The 27,002-nt window shown below is 38.4% G+C and overlaps 1 protein-coding gene across 7 annotated transcripts; it reads left to right on the forward strand.

Annotated features, from left to right (window-relative positions):
• Positions 1–582: 582 nt before the first annotated feature.
• On the forward strand, positions 583–27,002 carry PTP4A2 (protein tyrosine phosphatase 4A2). 7 transcript variants are annotated; one of them, XM_069578764.1, is made up of 7 exons: positions 1,486–1,566; positions 11,556–11,597; positions 15,980–16,675; positions 18,832–18,924; positions 21,958–22,088; positions 23,406–23,480; positions 24,485–27,002. In XM_069578764.1, the coding sequence occupies exons 3-7, from the start codon at positions 16,580–16,582 to the stop codon at positions 24,591–24,593; spliced, it is 504 nt and encodes a 167-aa protein (XP_069434865.1). In that variant the 5' UTR covers positions 1,486–1,566; positions 11,556–11,597; positions 15,980–16,579; the 3' UTR covers positions 24,594–27,002. The 7 variants fall into 7 exon arrangements, with proteins under 7 accessions (XP_069434861.1, XP_069434862.1, XP_069434865.1 ...); XM_069578765.1 differs by lacking the exon at positions 1,486–1,566 and adding an exon at positions 2,492–3,500; XM_069578760.1 differs by lacking the exons at positions 1,486–1,566; positions 11,556–11,597 and adding an exon at positions 583–1,281.

Here is a 27,002-nt window from a genome sequence, read left to right on the forward strand (position 1 = left end):
ACCAATCTCCCAAGTCACTGGTGACCACATCTTCCAAACCAAAATTCCTAATTCATGGTCCGACAAAGAATATCTGCCCACCTTCTAAACGCAAGAGAGAATACTGAGAGCTCTAGAATAATCCCTGTCTTTAAATTCAGGGTCTCCTCTTTATCACGCATTTTTCATACATAATGAAAAGAGCCCCAGGGGGTAGCTGATAATCATTTTCACTTAATAGTTGAAAATACGAAGATAGGAAATAACTTGCCCAAGATGCTATCTCCCGGAAGTTTGAATTTTGATCTCCTACTCGGATTCCTAGGTTTGCGCGCGCGCGTGTCTGTGTCGCGGGCGGGGAGTGAGGGTAGTAGCACGCAGAACTATCCTGAGCAATTGCAGACGCACACGCCATTTATTTGGGGCCTCAAGAAAGGGCAGCCAAGAACTAAGCTGCCCCGGTTCTCACTTCTGGGTTGGAAATCCCCGAGCAAAGGGCTCGGTCTCCGCCTCGTCCCATCAGGGTCTGGCCTCAGGCCTCACGGCCCGGTCACGGGAAAACACCCTTCGACCTTGAGGGTCACCCTGCGGCCTCCGGCCCTTGCTCAGCCCAGGTGCGGATGGGCGGGCCACGGCGTGGGCGAATGACTCCCCCGGTCAGGTTCTGCCCACCGCCCCCCGTTCCCTGTCACATGGACGCGCCTTCCGCAGCCAGAAGTGCTGATCGGAACGAACCACGAGGAGGAGCGGGGGAGGCGCCCAGGGCAGTGGGTCAGCGCCCCGCGGGGCAGGTGGGCGGGCCCCACCGCCTCGAGCCGGCCCGCCAGCCAGTCAGCGGGCGCGGAGGGCGGGCCGGCGGGCGCGCGCGCGCGCGCCGCGCCCCGCAGCGCCCCCTGAGGGGCGGCGGCGGGAGCTGGTTCCGGCTGCGCGCGCAGCGGTGGTGGTGGCGGCGGCGCGATCGGCCGGGGCTGTAACCGTCGTCCGTCCGGTAGCGGCTGGAGCGGCAGCGGCGGCCGGTCACGGGGCGAGGCGAGGCCACAGGGCAGTGGCGGCAGCGGGGACAGCGGCAGCAGCCGGAGACGCAGCGGCGGCCGTAGCAGCAGCAGCAGCAGCAAGACGGACTCGTGGACACGCGCCGCCGCCGCCGCCGGGCCGGGCCGGGTGTCGCGCGCCGAGGCTGGGGGGGAGTCGTCGCCGCCACCGCTACCGCCGCCGCCGCCGCCGCCGAGGTGACTGAGGAGAGAGGCGCCTCCTCGCTCCCGCCGCCGCCAGACTTCAATGCCCAGTCCCCAGCTCGCCAGCGTGAGTTGCGCGGCTCCCGGGCGGCCCCCCGCGCCGCCTCCCGGGGGCCTCGGGGCAGGGGAGGGCGGGAGGCGCCGCAGCCATTAGTGCAGGCCCGAGACACGTCCCCGGAAGAAGGGCCGGGCTGGGGCCGGGGGCGGGGGGAGCGCGGCCGGGAAGCGTGGAGAGCGAGGGTGGGTGAGGAGGGGGGGATCGCGCGTGTGGGAGGGGAGAGGAGCGAGTGCTGTGTGCAAGAATATGGAGTGTGGGGCGGGGGGGGGAATGTGCGTGTGTGAAGGCGAGAGTGTGAGTTGGGGAACAGGGCTGTGTGCATGTGGGGAGAGCGTGGCGAGGGAGAAAGTGCAGATGGGGGAGTTGGGGGGCTGTGTGTGTGTGTGCGCGCGCGCGCGCTCGCTTGCAGAGGAGAGTGAGGGGAAGTGTGAGTAGGGGGCGGTAGGGGGTACAGTGTCAGGAGGGTGGGAGGTGAGTAGGGGAGAGGGAGCGGGGAGCATGTGGGAACGAGTGAGTGGGGGGGAGAATGCTTGTGCGTGGGAGAGTGGGGTAAATGGGGAGCGTGAGTAAGTGGGGGAGGGAGAGTTTGCGTGCTAGGGGTAGAGTGATGGGCGGGAGAACGTGAGAGCAGAGTGAGAGAGAGCTCGGGGAGAAGGTGAAGGGCAGGCGGATAAGGGAGCGTGGAAGTGTCTGCCTGCGATTGTCCAGTCTGTGAGCAGGCATCCTTGGGGGCCATCCTTGATCGTTTTCTAGGGCCGTAGCGAGCCTGGGTGTCCTGGGTTAGGGAGTTCTTTCCAGGAGCATCTTGTGCTTGGGTCCTTGGGTTCAAGTATGAGCAAAGGGTACAGAAGTCTATGCCAGTGGCAATATCATTTTCTGGCCCTGTGCCTCCTCCCCCCCCCCCCCCCCCAATATTTCAGAACATGGACATCAATTTCCAAATTTGTCGAGCACATGATTGGTTGGCATCCCACCCTAGTCTGGGTTCTGAAAGCTAGCTAAAACAAGTTTGTGTATTGCCCGGGATCCTAGACTCTTGCCTTTTGAGTGTTCAGATAGACTGTTGTAAAGTACTGCTAGTTTTTCAGGTGAGAGGTGTTTTATTGTTAGGTAAATATATAAGAAATGTGTTTTAGGTTTTACCTCCTTGCTACCCTTCTGGAGAGAAGCTTTTAAGAAATAATAGTAATAATTGTGTAGCATGTTGATGATGAAGCTCAATCATAGCATAGTTTACTATTTTCTAGAATTTTTCAAGAAATGTGTAAAATAGCAGTTGTAGCATCATTGTATGCATTCAGCAAATGCTTTTCTGTGTGGAGTCACCAAGTTGTAGCTACTGCTGGATTAAATCTGGTAGTTACTGGCTCCATTGCTCTGTGTTACAGAGTCTTTCAGACAGGAAGTCAGTGAAGTTATGCCTTAGTCCACATGCAAAAGGAAATTAAGGCTTCATCATCACTTGCCAGCGTAATCATTGTGTTGGTGAAGATGGTGAAAAGTTGCTTGCTGGTATTCATTTTAAAAGTAGTCTCATGTTGTATGGTGAATGGACTAATCATTGCCATGGACTTTTCCAGATTCTTGTGTTGTAGAAGGAAGTAGGGGTTCTTGATGAAGAGTGCCTTGATACGGATTTTATACTGAAATGATGAAAAGTCTCTTAGAAGTTGGAAGTGTAGTGTGGTCCTTTTGGTATTCAATGTGATAGAACTACAAGCAAAAGCATTTGTATATAATTAGAAGTCAGAAATTATAAATTTCTTACTGTGTCCTTTTCTTGATCATTAGCATGCTCTCTACTTTGAGAAACAGTGAGTAGTATTGTTATCATTTGGTGGGTGACTGGATTAATTAGTATTAAGTGCCTACTGTGTACCAGGTACTTTTTATACTCTTGTTCAGTTCTCACAGCTACTATTAAAAGGTGGTAGGTGTTCTCATTTGCATTCATTTGACACATATGGTTTCTATTTGCCAGACTTTAGGGATACAGTGATGAGCCCTCATTGACTTCAGTGATGAAATGAGACAGTATGGAGACTCAAAGAGGTTAATTAACTTGTCCCAGGTCAGAACTTATAATAAGAATGGGAGCTAGATTAAAAACCCAGGTCAGTCTGACTCCATAGTCTTTGATTTTTTCCACTATACCATTAACTTCCCTCACGCTAGGTTGTCTCTCTTTGAAGTTTCTCATCCACACAGTGACCTAGCAGCTTGTGCAGGTAAGAGGTGTTGAGGTTAATGCAAAAGACTGAATGGCTGGAGGCGAGTAGATCTTTAAGGAGATGCTGACTTGAGGCTCTTTGGGGCCTAAGTTAGGATAGGCTTTTATGTGGGTGGAGATTCTGCCTTGGAACTCACTTGGGGCCTTAGGGTGTGTGCTTTGAGACAGAGTTTTTATGAGGCACCTGGGATATGTCTGGGAGAGAAAAGTCTGATTAAAGAAACCCAATAGACTGTTGTGTTTTTTATTTTGGGGGAAAGAAGAAGAGTGTATTAATTGGGTCTAAGAGTCACAGAAGCTGTCTTTTGTAAAAATCTCTCTTTAGCTTTGTGATATATTTACTACAGGAGACTGTGAGATTGTGAAGAAAATATATATGAAAGTACTTCATTATTTATAAATTGGACTACAGATTCAAAGTGTTATTATCGCTAAGACTTTACTACTGAGGTAACAGTTTGTTATATTTAGTAGCTGGAAAAGGCTGCTAGCATTTTAGACCACCTTACAAATGAAAAATTGTTTAGAACTGCTGAACCGGGTATATTCTGACTCAGAACAGCAAAAGTCAAACCACTCCCTCTATGAGTCAGGCAAGTAATATTTAATTTGAGCGAACCAAATTTATAGACAGAAACCATTTACAACATCATTGAACTTTGGTGGCACTAGGGAAGAGTAAATGTTTGAATGCTTTTGCACATACTTTTTAAAAAATCTGAAAGCTCCATATTTATGTTTTACTTGAAAAGACCCTGTATGAACAAGGAAAAACATTTATTTTTATTTACTTTGTCTTTAAAGACAGTATTTCTGTATGAAGTAGTTACAGAACATTTTATAGTTTTGAGACACAAAGTTGAAATTTAATGGAGATTTATTTTCGAGGGTTTGACTGTACTTTTGTTGTTGTCGGAATATGGGATTGGTAACCAGTGAGGCCTCTGGAAAAAGCATTTACAAACAAGATGCAGAGGAGCAATACATACATTTTTAGCTGTTGCTCTTGAGTGAAACTTCAGAGGGAAGCCCAAGTTAGGTTGATTTCTTCAAGTGCTGTCGCAACAGCTCTGCTACTTAGAGAAGTTAGTGATCTTTAAAAATTTAAAGCAACTGGAAATCAGGACCCGTAGTTCTAACATACCAGGCTTAGTTATGTTTATTGAATTAGGGTGGTGGCTTGAGATTTTGAGGTCTTGGAATGCTTGTGAAGTCCAGCATGCTTTAGGTTTCAACATAATCGTCTCAAGAATCTTCTTTGTGCTGAATCACAAATCATATCATTTTAAATTCATAATAGCCCTGGGAGTAAGTAATGGCATCCTTCCAATTTTGTAGATGAGAAAATTGGTTTAGAGATCAGTTGTTGAATCCTAGTTAAAGAGTATCAGTAAATAGATGGCAGTGGATGAAAAAAAATTTTTCCCCTTGGGGCTTAAAGTACTTAAGTCTCTTTCTAACTCTCCCCCCACCCTCCTCAGTTAACTCCAGTCATTTACATGAGTTGTGTAGGAACTAGTAGACGTTAAGGAAATTACCTTTTTCTTCGCTTGAAATTTAGTATTCTTTTTTTTTTTTTTTTTAAGGATACTTCAGTTACTTTTTTTGCTCTTTGGGGCATGTTGTTGCTTTGAGATTTTTCTCAAGATACCAGTTGGATTATGTAGAAACTAATGATTATTCTCTAAGTTTATAAAGCAAGAGTCCTTGATGTTACAATTCATGTAATTTTGTATCTTGGGTTTGTTAAATAAACAGATGCCACCAACTAAAATTACTTGGGAAATGGTGATTTGAATCTGTTACTTTGGAATATTATCCATTTTCAGTGTCAGAACTAGTGTATAGATAGCGGTGTCTGGTTGCTTTCTCTGGTTAGCCTTCATTTTATTGACTGAAGCACATTCTCTGGCTCCTTTGACTTGGACTTGAAGCCTTACAGGATTGCTTGATACAAGGCTCAAGTGGATATTGTATCAGAAATCTCTCCCTCTTCGGAGTTCTAGAGATTGAGGCTAAACCGGAAACTCTCTACTTAGACGCCTTCACGGGAGAAACTGCGCAGTGCTGCAGGCTCTGTCCACTGTTAGTAGCTCCCCTGCGGAGCTCCTAGAGCCTGTATGAGGGTCTAACCTATCTCCTGCACATGTTGAGGCGGTTTTTCCTGCCCTGTTTGTTCAGTCAGTGTAGATTTACAGTGCATAAACTCTTTGCCAAAAAAATGGCTGAGGGGTTGACAGATTATAGCAACAGCTTTATGTGACTTGAATACAAATGTTTGCTTGCCTGCGCTGATTTTTTTGCCCGTAGATTCTGTAACACAGCATCCATTCCATTTTAAGTGGCATAGAAACTAAAATTCATCATTTAAATATAAATTTACATTACACAACATTCCTTTTTAAACTGTAGAGAATTTTAAGATTAAGCTTTTATGTGACCCTTTCCTTGCTAGTTGAGCCTGTTTTGAAAGAATATTTTTGCCATTAGAACAGTCTTTACCTTTTAGAAAATTGGTGTATTTAATTTTCTTCATAGTATTTCTGGGTTGAAATTTCATTCTTCTCAGAAAATGTTAATTCTTTTGGCATAAAATGCACACATGATATATTTGCTTTAGCAGATCAGATAAATTACTTCATATTTTTATTTCTGCAGTGGTCAAAAATGTTGGCTCTTGACTAATGTATTGTTTGACAAGAATTCAAATTCACAATCCAGTCTGCTTTCTTCTAGTTGTCTTTAAGTTTTGAGATTTGAGCATAACTCCTTTTTTGCAGTCTTTCACTGAAAACATTCAACATTCACCATGTTGTACCACCAGAGTCTTTGTAGATTGGATTTACAGACACATATTGATATTTACTGTTTTTAACAGTAAAACAAATTAGTGAGTTTCCTTCTTTCCATTATCAGTGAAAGCCTATCATGAGGGAACAGAGTGACTGGTTGGTTAGTGCAGAAGGATATGAGTCATCAGTAGGATTTGTCAGCAAATTGAGACGGATATGATGGAGAAACAATAGATTTTAGTGGCATTCTTCATTCCACACATGTGGTTACAAACAGGTTTCCTCTTGGTAATTGGTTTAAATCATTCAAATCATTTAGATCTTTCTGGATGAAGAGCACATCAAATTTAAGCCATAGCCTTAACTCTGAACTGTTTTTCTAGTGAGATGAGATAGTCATTTAGAGATCATCAACAAGTAGAATTTAGTTAAATTTGTATCTGTTTACTAGGAAAAGAATTCAACTGTCAGGTAGATTTTAGTAAGCTGAGAGGCTATTTTTGTGAAGCTTGCTGATAATTATGGAGCTGCTTACTGGTGGAGCTGCCACCAATATGGCAATGTTTGTTTTCTCTCAGTGAGCAAAGAGTTACTGCTACTCTACTTTTAAAATCCCTAAGAGCTTTTATTGCGTTTGAATTGGTGTGAAATTCTCAGCATGGTCAAGGCCTCCTGAGAGTTATTTAACCCCAAGACTTAGTTCCTTTCTCAAGTTGTGCTACCATGGCCTGTCACTATTTCTGTCAGTCTTGTCATAAAAGTTTTATCTTTCCTCATAAGTCTTAATCCCACTCCATTCTACCCATGCTTATTTTGTGTCTTCAAAGTATATAGCATTGATAATGAAATTGTAATACCCACCATCAAATATTTTTCACCCACCTGTATTCTTTTAGGATCCTGATTAATATGGTATGCACACAGAGCCCCACAACTGCTTTTGTTGTAAGATTAGATGACCGAGTTTTAGTATCATTCAGAACTGGTGCCATTGTCTCTCACTTCAGTAAGCATTTGGAGGAAGAGGACATGAAAGATGAAATCTTGCATTCTTTAAGTGAGAAGAGAGGGAAGGTGAATGCATGTTGACCTAAGCTGGTGAGCAAAGAATAATAACTCCTTGGCATTACAGAGATATTTCGCCCTTTTTACTTCACATTTACATGTAATGTGAAACAGCTGCCTTCACTGTATGGTTTCTGAAGATTTTTGAACGTTGCATTTTATGAAAAGAAACATCAAGTCATTATTGGGTAATTAGTGGATAGACAGTATGTTTTAAAAGGCCACCAGCAGATCCAAATTGAATGATTTGGGTTCCTGTCTGTTTATCTTGTACTATACTCAAGTGTATAGAGAGATGGCTGAGAAGTATAATGTGATTTATAAGAAGCAAGTTTAGGAGAGGAAGTGAAGTGTAACTTACTTAGGGGAAACTTGGACCAAAATGCCCTAACAGCAGAAAAATTTCTGGGGCTCAAACAAAACTTACGCTGACAAGATGTAATTTGGAATGTTTTTATTCTGTATCCTGTACATAGAGAGTTTCCTTCCCCCCTTCCGGTGGTGGATACTTGAAGAGGACCTTTAAGTATGCTCAATAGGTTAGACAGAATGGGGAAATGAAAGAGTTAAGCTGACCCATAAACTGCTAAGCTCTGAAACATACATTTTAAGTAATGCTAACAATAGCCTGGAAGTTTTTGCTTTGCATGCTGCTCCTGTGCTGTAGGTTATTTTGAAAGGTGATTCAAATAACCTTTTCCCAAGTATCTGTTTTGCAACCTCAGGGAACTTGCAGCTGTTAGAGTCGTTCTGACTCTCCTGATATAGCTCAGAAAACATTTCAGAGTGGTGTTGACAGGGTGAATTCAGGTGCCCTTTTGGATTTTTACTTCTGAGTTTGCTTTATTACAATTGAAGTTCAGACTCTCAAATACATTCCTTTATTAACGAAATAATTCAGTGGTTCTTGGGTTAATGTATGTATAGTGATAAACTAAAGTAAAATGATTAAGACTTAAATTGTTCTCCAGGAAAATTACTTAGCGTTTTGAGGGTAAAGAAATAGAGATGGAAGGAAAGAAGAAAACAAATATTAATATTTAATTTTATGGGAATGCAGCTGAATTTGAAATAGTTCCCTATTCCATATAGGAGGGTACTACAGTTTTTTAGAAAAAGAAGGTGCTTAAATTTTGTAATAAAGAGGCTTGGGAGTCTTGTACATAAACTGAAGCCTTTAAACATAAAGCCCATGGAGAGTATAGTCATGATACCTTTGCCTGGAAATGGAAGAGAATGAATAGAATCAATTTAATAGAGCTATTTAACTTAGTCTTTAAAAGAGTCACTGAAAAAAAAAAGCTCATGTCCAATACTAGAATGATGTTTTAGGATGTTAATGTTTTTGCTGGTATTCAAATAATTTTTTAGAAAAAGTGAAAATTGGCCATGGTGCTGTTATCTCCATTTAAATTTTATTTCTGAAAGGAAAAATATTTAACGTATTTGGGCAGAGATTCAGCTAGGGAATTGCTAATCTTTAGAGGAACAATGAAGTCCAAAGTTGAAAAGTAAATATTTTCAAGTGTGGCATGAAAATAATGCATTTTTTGTATTACAGTTATTTGTAGAGGTAGGAATTACCAGAAAAGGACAACTGCTTCTAATCACCAGAGAACATACAAATTTAAAAACCACTCCCTTTTCATTTGAGTGGAAACAGAGCCCACAGGACTCAAGAAAAGAACTGGTGCTGTCCTCAGAAGTGGGTGTGATTGTTGGTTAATTGCTTTCCTTTCCTTTCTGAGTGGCAGGCCCTGTATGTCCTGCTGGTTCTGAAATGTTAAGATATTTTCCCACCAACAAGGTCATAATTTCTCTTTATATAACTGATTATTGATTTGTGTACTGGAACTTGATTCTCAAGTTCCCTCCTTAAATGAGGAAGTACGGAAGTGGGAATAACCAAGGGAGTGACTGCAAAACTTTTTTTTTTTTATCAGTAAGAAGCATGTTGCTATTTTTAGCTTGTTGACAGATATTTTGGATCCTAATTTGTATAGACTTTAATGATACCTCTTTATCAATTCCCCAGGACTGTAGTCAGTAGGGGAAGAGAACTAACATTACTTTGAATCGCCTTAAGTTTAGGTTGCCAAATGGCATCTGCTTTTAGTTGGATAAATGCAACAATAGAGGGATGAACAAATATAAGTAGTACAGAGAGTAGAACTTTGTTTCTACAGGGCTCTGATGAGTTGGGTAGGTCATGAAAGATGAGCAGAAATTTCCAATTTGAGACCAGTTACCCAGAAGAGGTTTTTTTTTTTTCCTACTTGACTTTTAGTTGGTACAGTATATTAGTTTCAGGTGTATAATGTAGTGATTAGACATTTAAATACGTTATGAAATGATCACCTCTGTAAGTCTAGTAACCATCTGTCACCATAAAAAGTTATTATAGTATTATTGACTATATTCTTTATGCTGTATATTATATCCCTATGACTGACTTAATTTATAACTGGAAGTTTGTGCCTCTAAATCCCCTTCACCTACTTCTCTCAGGCCCCTGCCCAGAAAATGAGAGTTTAATTAGCAGAGTTGAGTCTTCTTTAGTTTACAAGTCTTAAGATACTTTTTATATCGAATGGTCAAAATGCAGTAGATTCAGTAGCTCTTTACAGAGGCATTTCTCTGCTTTTCTTCCTTGATGGTTTTGAAGATTTTATGGTCTGTTGTCTGAATAGTCAGCTATCTGAGAGTTCTTAAGTTATTCAGGGCCTTGACTTTTTCCCCAAGATCCCATGTCTAATCTGTGGACAAGTCTTTTGGAGTTCCACCTTAAGGTATATCTTGAAACTGATTCATATTCTCTATCCTGCTGCTGGCGCAGGCTACCATTATCTAGCTCCTGGCTTGTAGCATCAAGTTCCTACCAGATCTCACTGCTTTTCACCCTTACTGCTCTTATATTCTGCCTCCAGGTAGCGTCTAGAATAATCCTTTTAAATATAAGTTGTCACTCTTGCTTGAAACCTCTTTCTTTAAAACTTTTCATTTTTCTCTGAGTAAAAGTCAGATACTTTTGCTGGCCTACAAGGCCCTCTTTTTATTTCTCTGACCCTCTTCATTCTCCTGCCTTGCCTGTTGCAGTAGCACCAGTCCCCTAGCTGTTCCTCGAACACTCCAAGCATGGCTCCACCTCATGACCTTTGCAAGAGCTAATCCCTCTGCCTAGAGTGCTCCCTCAAATGTCTTTTTGGCTCACAGGTCTAGGATAAAATGGCGCTTTTTTCATTGAGGCAAACACTAGTCTTATTTAAAAGTGGAATCCCTTTCCCTTCTGACATTGCAGGCTCACTTGCTTTGCATTTTTCTCCATAGCAAAGGAATGTTTTTCTTTTTCTGCCTACTAAAATATAAGGTCCATCTTGACAGGAATTTTTGTTTTGCTTACTGCTCTTGCTGTACCTATAAGAATATATGATACACATTGTGTCCAATAAATACTTGAATTTATGAATTCTTAACTAGCTACATTGCAGGGAAAATGTCTGATCTTTGATGAGAATGAATTACTTTTGACAGATTATTCATACTTATTTTAAGGCCAGTGCAGATGTCTTCAATGAAGTGAAATGAATTTGTTTTAGGAAAAAATTGTTGCAGGGTTTTAGTCTTATATGGGGCTTCCCTGGTTGCTCAGACAGTAGAGAACCTGCCTACAATGCAGGAGACCTGGGTTTGATCCCTAGGTTGGAAAGATCTCCTGGAGAAGGGAATGCTACCTCCTCTAGTGCTCTTCCCTGGAGAAGTATATACCATAAAACTTACCTGGAGTCTCATACACTGTATTATGCTTTCATGTTGTCGCTGTAGAAACAAGCTGACTCAAATTTGCATGACTTCCTGTAGAATTTCTGGTAGCAAAAGTAAACAGTAAATGTGTACTTGTTCTTTAGACCTTTGTTTTTAGATTTTATTTTCTAAGATCTAGAGTTCTGTATTGTATATTTACTTATAACATGCAGTTTTAATTTGGTGAACACTGGCATAACCTATCAAATGGTTATTGTATCATTTACTTTAATTTAAAAATAGAGGTGATTTCTCAGTGGGAAGCTTGGTGTGAGTGGTTTGACAGGATTTTTATTTTTTTTTTATGTTTAACAATTTAAATTTTTTGGTATTGAAGTTGGCATCAATAAGGTATTTTTCTTTTTTTTTCTTTTTAAAATTTTTTTACTTTGCAGTACTGTATTGGTTTTGCCATACATCGACAGGATTTTTAAAAGGTAAATGCCCAGTAAATTTGTTGGTTTTTCTTTTTCTTTTTTTTAAAATTTGTTGGTTTTTCACTGAATCATGTCCGACTCTTCTGTGACCCGATGGACTGTAGCCTTCCAGGCTTCTCTGTCCATGGGATTTTCCAGGCGAGAATACTATTGTGGGTTGCCATTTTCTTCTCTAGGGGATCTTCCTGACCCAGGGATTCAACCTGCGTCTCTTGCATTGGCAGGTGGGTTCTTTACCACTGAGCCACCAGGGAGGCCCCTCAGTAAGTTTGGGTTACGTTAAATGGGGCTGATTTTGTAAAGTTTCTCATGCTCTTGAATTCTATATATTTGAATTTAGAATTAACAGTTGCCAAAGCAGGATCTGAATTTTACTCAATAATATCTTTGACAAAGAAGAAAGTTGTCTTTCTGGAAATGTGTGGGTACAGACTTGTTGGAGACAAAGGGACTAGCCCCCTTTTGAGGCTCTTTGTAATCCAAGCAGTTAAGGATGCAGTGGAATTGTAAATCATTGTAGAGTTCCTTATCACCCTAGAATTAAAAATTAATTTAATCACTGGACTTCCCTGGTGGTCCAGTGGTTAAGATTCTGAGCTTTGAATGCCAGGGGTGCAGGTTTGATCCCTGATTCACATGCCCCACATGGTGCAGCTAACAAAAGAAAAGAAAAAAGATAAAATATTAAAATTTCAAAATTAAGGTGAAAACCCAAAACTGTTCAGAAGGCATATATTGTAAATCATGCTCCTTCAGCTTCAGTTGCCCCCACCCTGAGGCAGTCACTGTTAGCCTCCTCTCTTTGTTACTTTCCAGATAGTCTGTAGGAATGAAAACACATTCAGTACTCAGAAATATTTCTTTATATACTCTTCATATTGTAAGCACCTTACTTTTTTCACTTGGTACCGTCTCTTCGCCCTCTTTCCATATCAGTTTATGTTAATGTTTTGTTTTTTTTAACCTCTCTGTGGTTTTTTATTTTAACATTGTGCCATGATTAGATGACAACTAGTATTATTTCATGCATTTTGGCTTTTGAGTCTCATCTGGGTAAATGTTAGCGGTAGAGTCGGGCATGACTGAGCGACTTCACTTTCGCTTTTCACTTTCATACATTGGAGAAGGAAATGGCAACCCACTCCAGTGTTCTTGCCTGGAGAACCCCAGACAGTGAGTGGGCCCCCATCTGTGGGGTCGCACAGAGTCGGACACGACTGAAGCGACTTAGCAGCAGCAGCAGCAGAGTATTGACACTGGGTATTTAAACTTGTGACATACGCTCTTCAGAGTTTTAAGTGGTCTCTGTTGTGTTACTGATTTAGTCTTACTGGCCGTGTACGATTCTAGCTTGGTAGGCCTCTGCTTACTTGCTCTTTTAGCCCCCTCTTTCTACATTGTTCTCTCTCTTTTCCCCTTCTCTCCCTGTATAATTTAAATGGGTTTCTCTGTCACAGACCATCCTTTCTAGTTCTTCAGTGAAGTTACATTCTTTTGTTCAAAATGGAAATACCAGCTGGGAAATGGAAATATCCCAAATTCAACATTTTAAAAGTTAGAGTTGATAAAAGATAAAGGGTGGAGGGACTATTTGAATGTGTATTTGAATTTGTTCACTGTCAAGTAAACAAGCCTCTTCCATCATTTGGTAAATTAAAACAAAAAATCAATTTTTACTTAAGTGGGTAGAGCAGAATCAATGTTAGAAAACTTGAGAAAGTTTTCCAGTAAAGTCTGCAGGTGCTGAGTTTATGCTAAAATTTACAGCTTTGTAACCTCTGAGTACTTTCCAGCTGTGGTGGGTTGTTTATGATTTTTTTTTTGTTTTAAACAGACTGTTTGTATTCTTATGGATGTCACAGAAACTAACATTAGTTTATCTGAATTGACAGGTGCAAGAACTTTTAACAGTTAATGTGTAGTTGAACTTGTGGGGGAGGGGAAGCAACAGAAACTTGGCTTTTATCATGTATCTGTTAACTTCGATAGACCATACTGTTTGATTCGGCAGAAATTCCTTTGCTGGGGATCTCAGTATGATATTGAGAATTGAAATCTGGAAATTCCCTGGTGGACCAGTGGTAGGACTCAGTGCTTTCACTGCTACATCTGGGTCTGATTCCTGGTTAGGTTACTGAGACTAAACTTGTGCGGCCAAAAAAGAAAAAAAGAATTGAACTAATAATAAATTATCCTTATCCCTGGAAGTGGTCCTTTCAAAATGAGCTTGGAGGAATAAGATGGGATAAAGATGATTCTGTTTGCTGAGCGGACAAACACTGTGACTCGGCAGAAAGCTTAATGCTAGAGCTGTGACCTTCTAAGCCTGGCCATCACTATAATGCTGGTCTTTCAGTGCCTTTCTCAGCTGACACACACGTTCGCTATGATAACATTAAACGAAGGGATTGGGATTCGAACAGGTTAGAATTTCCCTGTGTTTTGTTCTGAGCTGCACACAAACCATTGTTCTTTGAGTAGTTATTTTAATAATCTTTTCTCCCCTTATTAAAAGGTCAAAGAATTGCAAATGAACATCCAAGTAAATATTTGAAGAACAGTTACATTGCCATGAATAAGACTATGACTTAAAAAATAAGTGGGTACCATCATTAGTCAAAATTGAAGGAAAAATAAGACTTGGCTTCTTGTCCTTGATCTGCTGCTAATTAACAGTATGGTCTTACTTAAATCTTTTTTTAGTCTCTCTGAATCCCAAACACCATCTTTTTTCTTGCTGTTTTTTTAAAGGTCAGTGTATTTGATCTCTTAAGTTTTGCTAGCTTTAAAATTCCTTGACTGTGCAAGGAATCCTCTGTGAAATGTATAATCTAAAGTGGCTGTGTTTTAGGGTTACAGATAGAATTATGAATGAGAGTGATGGTGTGTATTATGTTTTTCTTAGTTTGAAGGTAGAAGTTTTGTTTTCACAAGTAGTGGATAACTCAGTTTGCTGGGGTATTGAGGTTTTTAAGATTCCTTTTTGAGTATCTTATAGATCTTTCATATTTTAGGAATATTTTAGTTTTATGCTTTTGTCTATGGTAATATGATCAGAAGTATGTAATTTACAAAATAAAATGTTATAGAATATTATAAAAAGGAGTCTTGAAGATAGAAGGTTAGGCTTGAAAGTTTGAGGCTTAGGTTCATTCTTATCTGTTTAAGTTTCTCCCTTCAAGTGCCTCTGTAATCATCTTTCATCTGGTCACAGTGATATTTATTAGAGTTCTAAGTAAGCATTTATTGGTGGCTTAGGGAAGAGACAGGTAAAAGAACTTAGACCTTGTTCCTGTTTCCAGAGGAATTTATGATTGTTGATACACTGACTGAGCCAGCTATACAGATTACTGTTGTTTTGAAAATTCTGCCACTTCTCTTCTTGCCTTGTTTTTAGTAGGAATTAATATTTGGACAGAAGACTGCTGTGTGAATCAACCTTTAGTTGCCTTTGTACTCTTGAGGCAGTGATATGTGAAATAGTAAACAGCTAAATAGAACTAGAAATGAGAAAACAGGAGTTGTATATTGGTTGAGTCAGCTGGCGTTGTGGTACCTTTGAAAAAATATAGGACTTAACAGAAGACTTGAGTTTGGATTTGGGCTCAACTAATTCATTCACCTTAGGCAAGTCAATTCGCCTTTCTGAACCTCCTATGTCATTCTTCATAGGTAGTTAAAAACTACTCAGAGTTGTGAGGAAAAGAAGATAATTTCTTGAAAGTACTTTTTGAACTGATATCATACTGGGGCCAGTGCATACATTTTGTGTAGAAAGAATTAAATCCTCATATGGAATTTTGGTAAATATCCTTCATCCATTTACAGATATAGTTTTAATCAGAAATCATTAACATTACAGCAGAAAAACAAGATCATTGTGAACTTTTCAATGGAAGAGGTTTAATGAAAGAAGTTTCAAGTATCTTTTAATTATTTAGAAAATGATTTTTTAAAAAATCATAATCATTTTAAAATGACTTGAGTTAGAAATCTTATTAGTACAGAACTTTATTGAGCCTCATTTTGTAAAAATAAAAGCAAACTTTTTTGTGTATGTGTGTACCACGTGGCAAGCATGATCCTAGTTCCCTGATCAGGATTGAACCTGTATCCCTTGCAGTGAAAGGGGAGTGAAAGTGTGGAGTCTTAATCACTGGACCACCAGGGAAGTCCTTGGGCATACTTAACTTTTGAATCTCTGATTTTTAAAAAAGTCTTGGTATATACACCTTTATCCTTTTATTGATAGATGGCATTAGTTTCGAAGCGGCACTATTTCAGATGTCTTGGGCTCATAAAAAATATATTCTTGACTTTGGGCATTGTGTTTACTATGCTGTCAACCTCCAGTTCATTTTACTTATGCTTTTCTCCTCCAGGTTTTTCGTTGGAATATACGTTGCACATTTATGGCGATTCTGAGCGTGAGGGCAGACTTCTGCCAGGCTCAGCACAGCGTTTCCGCTGACAAGTGAGCTTGGAGGTTCTATGTGCCATAATTAACATTGCCTTGAAGACTCTGGACACCGAGATTGGCCTCAGAAATAGTTGGCTTCTTTTTTTTTTTTTTTTAATTGCAAGCATATTTCTTTTAATGACTCCAGTAAAATTAAGCATCAAGTAAACAAAAGTGGAAAGCGACCTATACTTTTAACTTGTCTCACTAGTGCCTAAATGTAGTAAAGGCTGCTTAAGTTTTGTATGTAGTTGGATTTTTTTTTGTAGTCTGAAGGTATCCATCAGCAGACATTGAGGCCCAAGTTGAATTTGGATTCAAGTGGATTCTAAATACTTCTGCTTATCTTGAAGAGAGAAGTTTCTGAAAGAATAAACAAGTTGAATAGAGAAAACACTGATTTAGGCATTTTAGTGGTCTTTTTAATGTTTTCTGCTGTGAAACATTTCAAGATTTATTGATTTTTTTTTTCATTTTCCCCATCACACTCACACACGCACGCTCACACTTTTTATTTGCCATAATGAACCGTCCAGCCCCTGTGGAGATCTCCTATGAGAACATGCGTTTTCTGATAACCCACAACCCTACCAATGCTACCCTCAACAAGTTCACAGAGGTAAGATTGTAGCATGGTGTACCTTTTGGTATATAATCTACCTTTGATTCATAGGTAGAATCACGTTAAAAATTAACACCGTTGTAAAGAAATCTTTTACCACAAAGCCGTTTATTTCTGTGGTTGAAGTATGGATGGTCTTTGTTTGAGTTGAGCTGAATTAGTTAAAACAGATTTTTAAAAGTACGTTTATGGAATTTGGGGATATCTTAGAGATATCTAGCACTGTGCTTTTTTACTGTATCCTTTCAACATTGTTAACAGTTCTTTTGTTACACATTCAATAATAAAGAAAATTAACATTTATTGAATACTTAGTATGTACCCAGCACTACAATAAGCAGTTCTATACATTGTATTCATTTACTCCTCACAATAACCCTATGAGGTATAGGTACCATTGTTTCCCTCTTATAGATGAGGAAACTGAGGTTCAGAGTGATTTAGTAATTTAGGGATTTGCCTGAATGCACCCAAGTATGTGGTGGAATTATCTCTGACACTAAAACCCATTTCTGCCTCAAATGTTCTGACCACTTTTGATGAAAAGCTACTCTCAAACAACTTAGGAATAGTAACCATCGTATACATGTGTCCAGAAATTTGGGGGAGGGAAAGGTATTAGAGGCAGTATTTTTATGTCAGATCCTGCATTTTTTTCTGTTGGTAGTAGTAGAGAAACTTTTTGTACTTTATTCAATAGACATTTGAATGTAAGCTTTTAAATCATTCTCAGATTGTTCAATCCCAGTGTGATTTCTGTTGATATATTTATAAAGCAGACTTGGAGAGCTAGATGAATGCCTAAGGATCCTAAATCTGACTCTGTCACTTCACAGATGGCAAAACTGAGTTCAGAAGAGGTCTTTTGACTTGCTGAAGGTCACAAGTATTTACCATAAAAAATTTGTACTGGAACCTTTCAATGAACAGCTACTGTAGAGTTCATTTTAATGGGATTTTATTTGTGTTTTGAAATTTTTTTAAATTCCTGACTCAGTATATAACACAACTTCCCTGAGTCTGTTTTATAAAGAGGCCTTTCTGTGAAAAATAAAGTCTTTTAGCGATTAAAATAACTTTTCTCTTTAGATAACCAGATGATTGACACTTGTAGGATATCACTGTTCCTGCTTATTTATATTTTAATTCTCTGAGCTGCTTAACCTTGTGTACACAGTGTCCAAGTTGATTCCAAGCCTGTATGCCCTCAGGTTGTTCAGTCACCTTTAAGCCTGGCTGAATTACATGATACTATTTTCAGCCTGTGGATTCCTTGATCATAGACTCCTGCAACTATAAAAAGATACTGGTGGCATTACTGTAGGGAAACTTTTACATTGTTTTTTGGCCACACTGTGCAACATGTGGGATCTTAGTTATCTGACCAGGGATCAAACCTGTGTCCCATCACTGAACCACCAGGGAAGGCCCTATAGGAAAACTTTTAAAGAAGCAAGAATTCTGGCTATAATTATTTCTGTGTTACTTGACTTTGTAATATAAACTGCTTTCTAAACTTAATTTCAAAATTACTGTTTCTTTAAATTACAAAAAGCACTTACTACATAAAAAATCAGAAGATACAAATAAGCAAAAGACAATTTAAAAATACTTAACTGTTAGTGCCTGCTATCTAGATGTTTTTCTTTGTATTTATGTGTATATTTATAAATATACATATAGATAGGATCATACTGTCTATTTAAAACAAAATTTTCCCCAACCTCCTTAATATAGCTGTCATAGTATTCTGTATGAATGCGCTATACTTTCTTTAACCATTCGCCTGTTTTTGGACTATTAATATGTCTAGGTTTTACTGTCTCAAACAAGCTGTGCTGAACATGCTCGTACCTAAATCTTTGTGTATATCTTTAATTATTTCATTAGTGTAAATTTCCAGAAGCAGAATTTCTAGGCCAAAGTATGTTTTTAAAGTTTTTGTGTTATGCTACCAAATTGCCCTGTACAGAAATGAGTCTCCTTGATGCTTCTGCTGTGAATGACAAGAGTGTCCATTGTCTATGTTGTTATAAGAAGAATGATTTTGATCTTTAAGAATGAAGCCTCATTTCAATTTATATGCATATGTTTTAAAAACTTTAATTGCAGATTCTAAAAACAGATTTCTTTATATTTGTTTTCCTTTAAAGGAACTTAAGAAGTATGGAGTGACAACTTTGGTTCGAGTTTGTGATGCTACATATGATAAAGCACCAGTTGAAAAAGAAGGAATCCACGTTCTAGTGAGTGTGTAGTGTTTTAATTTTTCACTACAAACAAGTTGTACCTTTCAGACATAGATATTTTTAAAACTTGGTACTCATAGTTTGTTTTTTAAACTTACAGGAGATACAACAATCAGCAATCTAGTAAAATTCCTTTGGGTTGACAGTTTTGTTCATTTGTGCCCTTAAAATCTACAGATGCAGAGTATTTTCCACAAATAAAAGGCAAAATTTAGCGTATACTTATTTTAAGAAAATGGGAAATTTCATTTTTCTCTAGGCAATTAACATGATATTTAGCTTTTGTTTCTAGGCTGCTGGTTTGAATATGACTTTTCCATTAGACATTCTTAAATCACGTGGAAATATTCTGTCTCACTTTGCAAGTACAGATTGGTTACTTAATATTTTATATTGTAGGAGTCCAGTTTATATTGGACATAAGATAACTTGTAGGAGACAAAAAGATGGGAGAAAGGGAAAGGGAGAACCCATTTTGCTTTAGAGTAATTAACATACTCTATGATATTTTTTGGTAGGTTTCTAACAAGGCTTTTGTATGATTTGATTTCTTTCATAGTTCAGTTTGAATATAGTGATTGGAATTATTTTAAATTAAGTTTCTCCTTGCCCCCTAAAAACCCTATTCCATTAGTGGAAATAGGAACCTCAGATTAGGTGAACTTTTATGCTTTATTCTCTAAAAAGTTGTCTATATTAGAGTAGTACGAATTTGATTGACCTTGTAGTCTTGGTGTCTTAGAGCTGTTTGACATGGTTGTGGGAAGGCATTGTAGTGCAAAGACAACTAGAGATTTTTGAAATGATTAGGTAGGAAGAAAGTATTAAGCAAAGTAATGGTACAAGGTTATGTTCCTATTTTTTATTGCATTGGTTACTAGTTGAGAAGGCAGCTGATGCAAAGAAAATGAATGTCCTATTGGTAAGGCAGTTGTCTCATACCTGATCCATAAAGTTTCCTCACCTCCACTTTGGTGAAAACATAAAAACTAAAAAACCAAACATTATGGTTTTTTTAGAAAATGTATTTTAATAGTATGACATGGTAATAATACTTTGCTTGCATTCCTGTTTCCGAATGACTTTAAGGTCCTCTGGCTGGATCACTGGGAATAAGTATAAACATGGGTAAATGTAGCCCTATGTTTAAAAAAACAAAAACAGAATTTTAACTTCTGAAATTAAACCAAAAAGTTCTTTCCCTGTATTGTAAGTATGTTCTTTAGTGGGTAGATGAGAAATCAGTTTGTTTTGACAGTTGGCAGGGTGAGAAAATGAACTGCAGGGTAGCCGTAGTCTGTCTGAATCAGTAATGTTGGTAAACACCTTTATGAAATAGAAAGAACCAAAGAACTGGAAGTAGTTTGTAGAAGATAATGGTAGATCTGAGATTAATTCCAAGCCTTTAAATCTAGGCTTTTGTTTTAAAGAGCTGTGATCAGGTAAAATTAAAGGTCTAACTAAAGCTTGAAATCAAAGGGACATTTAGAATTGAGCTTGGAATTTCTTTTTTTTTCCCCTAGGCAGAAATTTTAATTTAAGTGTAATCACTAATTTACTTTTGCTAGGTGAGGATATCCAACACGAGACCTTTCAACACTTTGACCAGTGTTCTTGTAAATTAGAGGCTTATTATTTTTTAATTTAAATTTATTTATTTTAATTAGAGGCTTATTAGAAAAGACTGATGGTTTCAACCATGTCAGTTTGAAGTTCAGATGCTTCTAAATTACTACTTTAGTGATTTTTTGATAAAAACTGCTTGTATGAGTCAGTAAAGGCGTGTTTCATATTACTGTTTGTTAACCAGATGCATTTCAGAGTTTTAGAGGAGGTAAGCTCTTAACTAAGATACTGGTTTTACTGGTATTTACAGTTAAACTCTAGCGACATTTATGATAGCAACACTGACAGCTCTTTAATTATGGGGTATAGTTGACAAACCAAACATAACGTGCTGTCGCGGCTAATGGGCTACATGAAGTGTGCTAGTGGTGCCAGTAGTAAGTGCAGACTCAACTTTGTGTTCTGTCGCTTTTCTCTTTTTCCTTCTCTAGTATCTTAAAGTGTCCTTATGCACTCTCATTAGAATAGTATTAAAAAAGTATTTCCAGTGTCTCTGCATTTCTGTCCTTGAAGCTAGATGGGAGAGAGGGTATGTAACACATGAATCTCCTTTCTCTCCTTTCTTCAAAGGTGACTTATGTTTATTTCTCATAACCTTGTGTTTTGGTAACAAGGAAGATAAACTCCTGCGTGTATTGTGAATGCACATGGGGTTGGTCTTAATTGAAAAACAACCAAAATCAGTGACTATTAAAGGAGAAAGGAATACTTGAGAAAATGGTCTTTTCTTCTCAGGATTGTATCATGTGGCACTGTGCTTATAAAATGGGATATGTATAATTTAGGCAGAGCTTTAAAAATATTTGCTGCTCGACTTTTACCAAATACGTATGTAAGCACAAAGATGGTAGTCCATTTCTGTTATGGGCTGCTGTTGGAAATGACTTACCAGAGAGTTTTGCTCTAAAGAAAAGATACTTGTAACTTAGAGCTACTGAGAGGGTAATCTTCAAAATTATATTTGTAGAGACCAGTGAGATAACAGTTGGTATACTTCTTTGCCAGAGTGGACTTCTAAATCTTATTGACAGGTGTTGTGTCCTTTCTTACTTTGTGTCAGTTTTAATTTTAATTTTCTCTATTATGTCTGATTACTGCTCTATTCAGATAAGATGTTTGGAGAATGCTAGCCTCTTGTCAATATGATAAGAGTTATTTCCAAAGATAAAGTTTGATGCTTTTGTTACTGGCTATGCTTCATTGAGAAGGCTGAGTTGTTTGGCATGCTTGAATTTTGATCTTGATCATTTTTCAGAAGTGATCAGAATTGTGTGATTAAGAATGGGTACATGTTAGTACAGTTAGTGCAGTTAGGCCTCTCTTGTGTACTGTGTAGCTGTTGTGCATTAGGATATTCATCCTAGAGAATGTATCAATTTAATTTCAAAGATCTTTTGCTCCTAGGATTGGCCTTTTGACGATGGAGCACCACCCCCTAATCAGATAGTAGATGATTGGCTAAACCTACTAAAAACCAAATTTCGTGAAGAACCAGGTTGCTGTGTTGCAGTGCATTGTGTTGCAGGATTGGGAAGGTAAGCTCTTCTCCTTTTGTCTGTGAATTCATTATCAAAACTTTCACTTTGGTAGAAATTTGTATTTGTTACACTAAATATTGAATTGCCTGAAAGGAAATGAGAGTAAAAGCGGGTGTCATGATTTCTCAAAGTAACTTACATTTCATTGTTTGTCTGAGTCTGATACCATGCTAGATTTAGTGGGTGCTGGTTCTAAAGTTGTTTTGAAACTGTTTTAATGTAATTCTCTTATCTTTGAGCCAAAAATACAGCTTTAATTCAATATGTTAGTTTTTTCTCCCCATTTCCAGTAATCAAAGGTTTAGGTCTTTTAAATTGACAACAAAGATAAAATATCTTTAGATTTGAAGAATTTGTACATGGTTTATTTTGGTTTGAGATGAATGGGAAATTAATAGATGAAGAGCAGATGGTTGAACCTTAAACTCTTCTAAGGAAATGTATGGAGAATGAAAATTGACTCTGTTTAAAAACTTTTCCCTTGAGCATTTCATGAAATGGTGTTGCAACACTCATCAACAGTAGATTAAGTGTCAATTTATGATCTGCACTTTGACTCAAAACATTAATGAAGGCTGCTGCTGCCTTGTGGTGGTGGTGACTCAGGCTCTTACCTCTGCTCAACCCTTCTGTTTGTTGTTTTCCTTCTTGCAGTTTAGTACAGTTTCTTCTTCAGTGTCAAGAAGTTTCAGTTCTTTTCCTGACTTGGGGCAATTTTTTAAACTAATAGCTGTCTTAGTTAGGTAGCCAGTCCAAAGTTAGTGCTCTGTAATGGACTTTTTAAAAACATCGTTTCGTTTGTTATATTAAAAAATATATATATATATATATGCTGATATAGAAAGCAAATCCTAATTACCAGGTCTCTGACAGTCCCCTAGCTCATAGAAATTATTTTGTTGAGGAAATCTAGTACTGTTTTCATATTTGGTGAAGAAATGATAATAAATTGATTTGTAATGAAAATTCTGAGACACTCAGGGTAATACTTTACCATGATAATACTTAGAGATCAGTGGATTTTTGGTGATATAAAATGATGGGAAATTTAAGATACAATGTGGTGATATTTTAAAGAGTAAAGATCTCTAAATAAAAGTTTAGATTTTTGTGCTTTTTACTAAAACATAGAAAATAACCTAGAATCTATAATTAAGATATTTTTACTATGTAGGAAAATATTGATATTTTAGTATATAGAAATAAGGAAAGCTCAAGCTTTAAATAATTTTGATAATATGTAACTATGGGTTTTAAAAAATCCTTTAATTCCAAAGACCTGTGGTTAATTTACAAATGAGTTTTTCTCTGCAGGGCACCTGTACTAGTTGCACTTGCTTTGATTGAATGTGGAATGAAGTACGAAGATGCAGTTCAGTTTATAAGACAGTGAGTATGAAGTTTTATTTTCAGAATACATGAAGCAAAATCATATAAGAGGGAGCAATTATAAAAAGTATCCAATTATAGTACAGAGTAATTTGCTGTCTTTGGCTTAGAATGTTGTTTGAAGATACCAAAAATAGCAAGTGATAAAAAGACTCACAGTAACACTCTGGCTCCCAGATTTAAATATTTTCTCATTTAGATGGCAAATTTGGACATTGCAGAATATGTCCAGTATATGACTTGAATATCTAGAAATCTTTAAAACGAATAGCTAGGTAATGGAGTATCAGTGATCTAGTGCCTCTTTTAATAGATGTCCACAATGCCTTCCAGATGTAACTCTGTGACAAAGAGGAAAGGAAGAAACCACAGAGGGAGGAATCACCTAAGTCACTGAAGTGACCTGTTCAGTCACAGAATCACCTAGGTCACTGAAGTGACCTGTTCAGTCACAGAATCAGGATGGTAGTGCCCAAACGGGGTCTTGACATCAGTCTGGAATAGCAGGCTGTTTTGTTGTTTCTTTGGCAATTATTGTCTTGCCCTTTCTCTTTTTAGCCTTTTCTTACCAAAAAAAAAAAAGACACTTTGTGACAAAGGGCATGAAATATATGGTAGCAGCTCTTGGAAGGTAACATATTTCAAGGAATGTCATCTGTGTCTGCTGCTTTATATAAATATTTGCTCATTTATCCTAAATACTTGGTGCCAGTTCTAATATGAAGAATATATTAATTGGGAAGAATGTAGTCAGATGTCTTTGGATAAACCATCCTGATATTTATTAACAATTAATAGACTCTAATTAGAGCAGAGAAAATTTGTCTATTTTTCATTTAGGAAGGCACAGAAATTTCATTGTTCAGGCCTTTTGCGTAGGAAGTGATATATGGGAAATATGCTGGTTTTCAGCTGTGTAGAGTTAGAAAGGCCATAGGCCATAAATATGCATGTCAGGCAGCTCTTTTTTTACATGATAAAGTTTGCCATTTTTGTATTTTCAGAAAAAGAAGGGGAGCATTCAATTCCAAACAGCTGCTTTACCTGGAGAAATACCGACCTAAGATGCGATTACGCTTCAGAGATACCAATGGGCATTGCTGTGTTCAGTAAAAAGGAGTGTATACGAAGGCTGACTTGATTGTAGCATTTAGAGGGAACTCTTGGTACCTGGAAATGTGAATCTGGAATCTTAACTGTGTCATCAAAGTAGTGATGGATTCAGTACTCTTCAACCACTCTCCTAATGATTGGAAAAAAGCAAACACAAATCCCTCTATAACGTGAATAAAATGTTTAAGAAAAGAAAAAGAGAAAGAAAATAGGGATTAATTTAGTGAAGGATGATTTTGCTTTTAGTGTTGGAGTTTGAATTTCTGCCAGGATTGAATTTATTTCAAAATCTCCTGTCTTTTTTAACTTTCTCAAAATAGGTCTCTAAGGAAAACCAGCAGAACATGAGCCTCTGCAGAACCATCTGTTTGGGGAGCACACTCTTCCGTTATGCTTGGCACATAGATATCCCTGTTGTGGGATTTCTTTCTTTCTTGGGGGAGGGGGGGTGGGGGGAGATTGGTATATTTTTCCCTTCTTCTCACTTTCTCCTATCCCTGTTTTTTCCCCTGATACAAGTTGTAGGTGGAATAGGAGAAGCCCATGTTGCTGTAGATGTGTGTGCAGTCTGGCGGCCTTAAGCCCACCTGGGCACTTTTAGGAAAAAACAAACAAAAAACACCAAAAAAAAAAAAAGAGGCAGTGACATATATATTGTATGATCCAGGTGGTTCTTAGTCTTTACTGATGATGGGTATTCATGTTAGTTTCTTTTCTTGAAAACCCTATTCAGCATTAGGCAAAGTAGCCAGGAACTTTTTGTTTTCATAAATTTGTAGGGAAATGGCATTTTAAGAGGAGCCTCTCTTCTCAGAGAACTTAGCTGAGAGTCGAATTCATCTCTTTTCCAACCAATGAAGCTAAGTGGATATCCCAGAGATGTTTGTTTCGGAAGGGGAGTACTCCAGGCCATCACTAAAGATGTGTCCAGGCAGAGCCTTAGTACGCTTTCTACACCTTGTAGAACTGTGGGCTGTAGCATTACTCTGATTTTCTGTCTAATGTCAGAGAATGCTGGTAGTGTAAAGTTTTTTATTTTAGGACTTATTTGTACTCTGAATTTTCAGGAACAGTCAAAGGAGTAGCAGCAAAGACACAATATTTTAGACCTGAGAAATGCCTGTAATGGGTATTTTCCAAACTGCTCCCTATATGTACAGTTCAGTTTAACCACTGATTGCCTTGTTATTTTCTTACTAGGTTCTTTATGAGACTTAAAAAAAAATTTTTTTTTTGCTGGTTCAAAACCAACAATGCCTAGTGAGTATGTGTCCGCAGGCCATAACAGGGTAGAAGAGAGACATAGAGCAGCAAAGGGACTGTGGCTAGTGCAGTGGTGTAGTGTCATTTCTGCAGATTCTTTGCTGGGTTTAATGTACTGATCTAGAAAAGCTGTTTTTCTGCTCCTTTGCTGTTGTGACCAGGCTGCATTGACAGAGCAAGTTGGAAGATACCATCAGGGGCTCTTGCACTCTCCATCTGAATATTGCATAATGAATAGTGCTCTGCTTCTAAGGATTTGAATGGAGTCTTAGGGTCATCTTGTCCTGTTGGAATTTGCTATGCAGAGCCTTAAACTTCCCATTTTGTTAGGATCAGCTAGGCCAGTAGGAATGGACCAGGACCTTGTCTCACACTGATACCTCAGATGTTGGCTGGCTATGTGAACTGCCTATTTCCTATGCCAAGCTGTTTTTGATTTTTAAATAAATGAAGATCTGTAGATTCTCTCCTCCCCTGTCCCAAAAAACAAAGCAAAATAATGCTTTTTGAAATTGTCTCTAGGATTTTAAAGTGAAAAAATGATGGTACTATCCAAAGTTCTTTATTTCAGAATCTGACAGTGGATTCCTTTAACATAGGCTCAAGATCAAAACGGCATACCCTCTAAGCTCAGATAGACTGTTGACTCCAAGGGTTTTGATCAATACCATAACAAACCTTTTTCCTTTGACATACTCTGGTTTTTGTTGTTTGGAGGGAGAGAAGAAGGGAGGGGGAGAGGAAGGGGAAGAGAGAGAGTGAGTGACTGACTTGACTGAGTGAGTGAGTGTGTGTGTGTGTGTGTGTGAGAGCGAGCGAGCGAGTGTGCAGTATCCACCAGTAACAGTGCCTGCCTGAGTTAGGAAAATTACATTCCTGGTTCTGTATGAGGAGAAGGGTATGTAAAATAACATGAAACATTAGCCCTCGTATTGTTTTAAATTACAGAATAATGTTAATTGTTCTCAGAACTGGATTTTCTTCAAAATTAAAAAATTTTTTTTCTTTCGGATTTAATGAAGTATTGCTAGCTGAAGCCAGTTTGACATGGTGAGAGAGATGTCAGACTGATGAAAGGTGTGCAGCCTGATTTAAAACCAAACCCTGAGCCCTTTTAAAGAACAATAAAACATATTTTACATGCTC

Source organism: Ovis canadensis, chromosome 2 (assembly GCF_042477335.2).
Source record: "Ovis canadensis isolate MfBH-ARS-UI-01 breed Bighorn chromosome 2, ARS-UI_OviCan_v2, whole genome shotgun sequence".
In the NCBI taxonomy this organism is placed as follows: domain Eukaryota; kingdom Metazoa; phylum Chordata; class Mammalia; order Artiodactyla; family Bovidae; genus Ovis; species Ovis canadensis.

Bases quoted from the DNA above. Each gene is read 5' to 3' on its own strand.
- PTP4A2 (XM_069578760.1), top strand. From the start codon at position 16,580: ATGAACCGTCCAGCCCCTGTGGAGATCTCCTATGAGAACATGCGTTTT. The intron at 22,089-23,405 runs GTAAGCTCTTCT...TTTTCTCTGCAG, and splicing joins TGTGTTGCAGGATTGGGAAG to GGCACCTGTACTAGTTGCAC. The intron at 23,481-24,484 runs GTGAGTATGAAG...TTGTATTTTCAG, and splicing joins GCAGTTCAGTTTATAAGACA to AAAAAGAAGGGGAGCATTCA.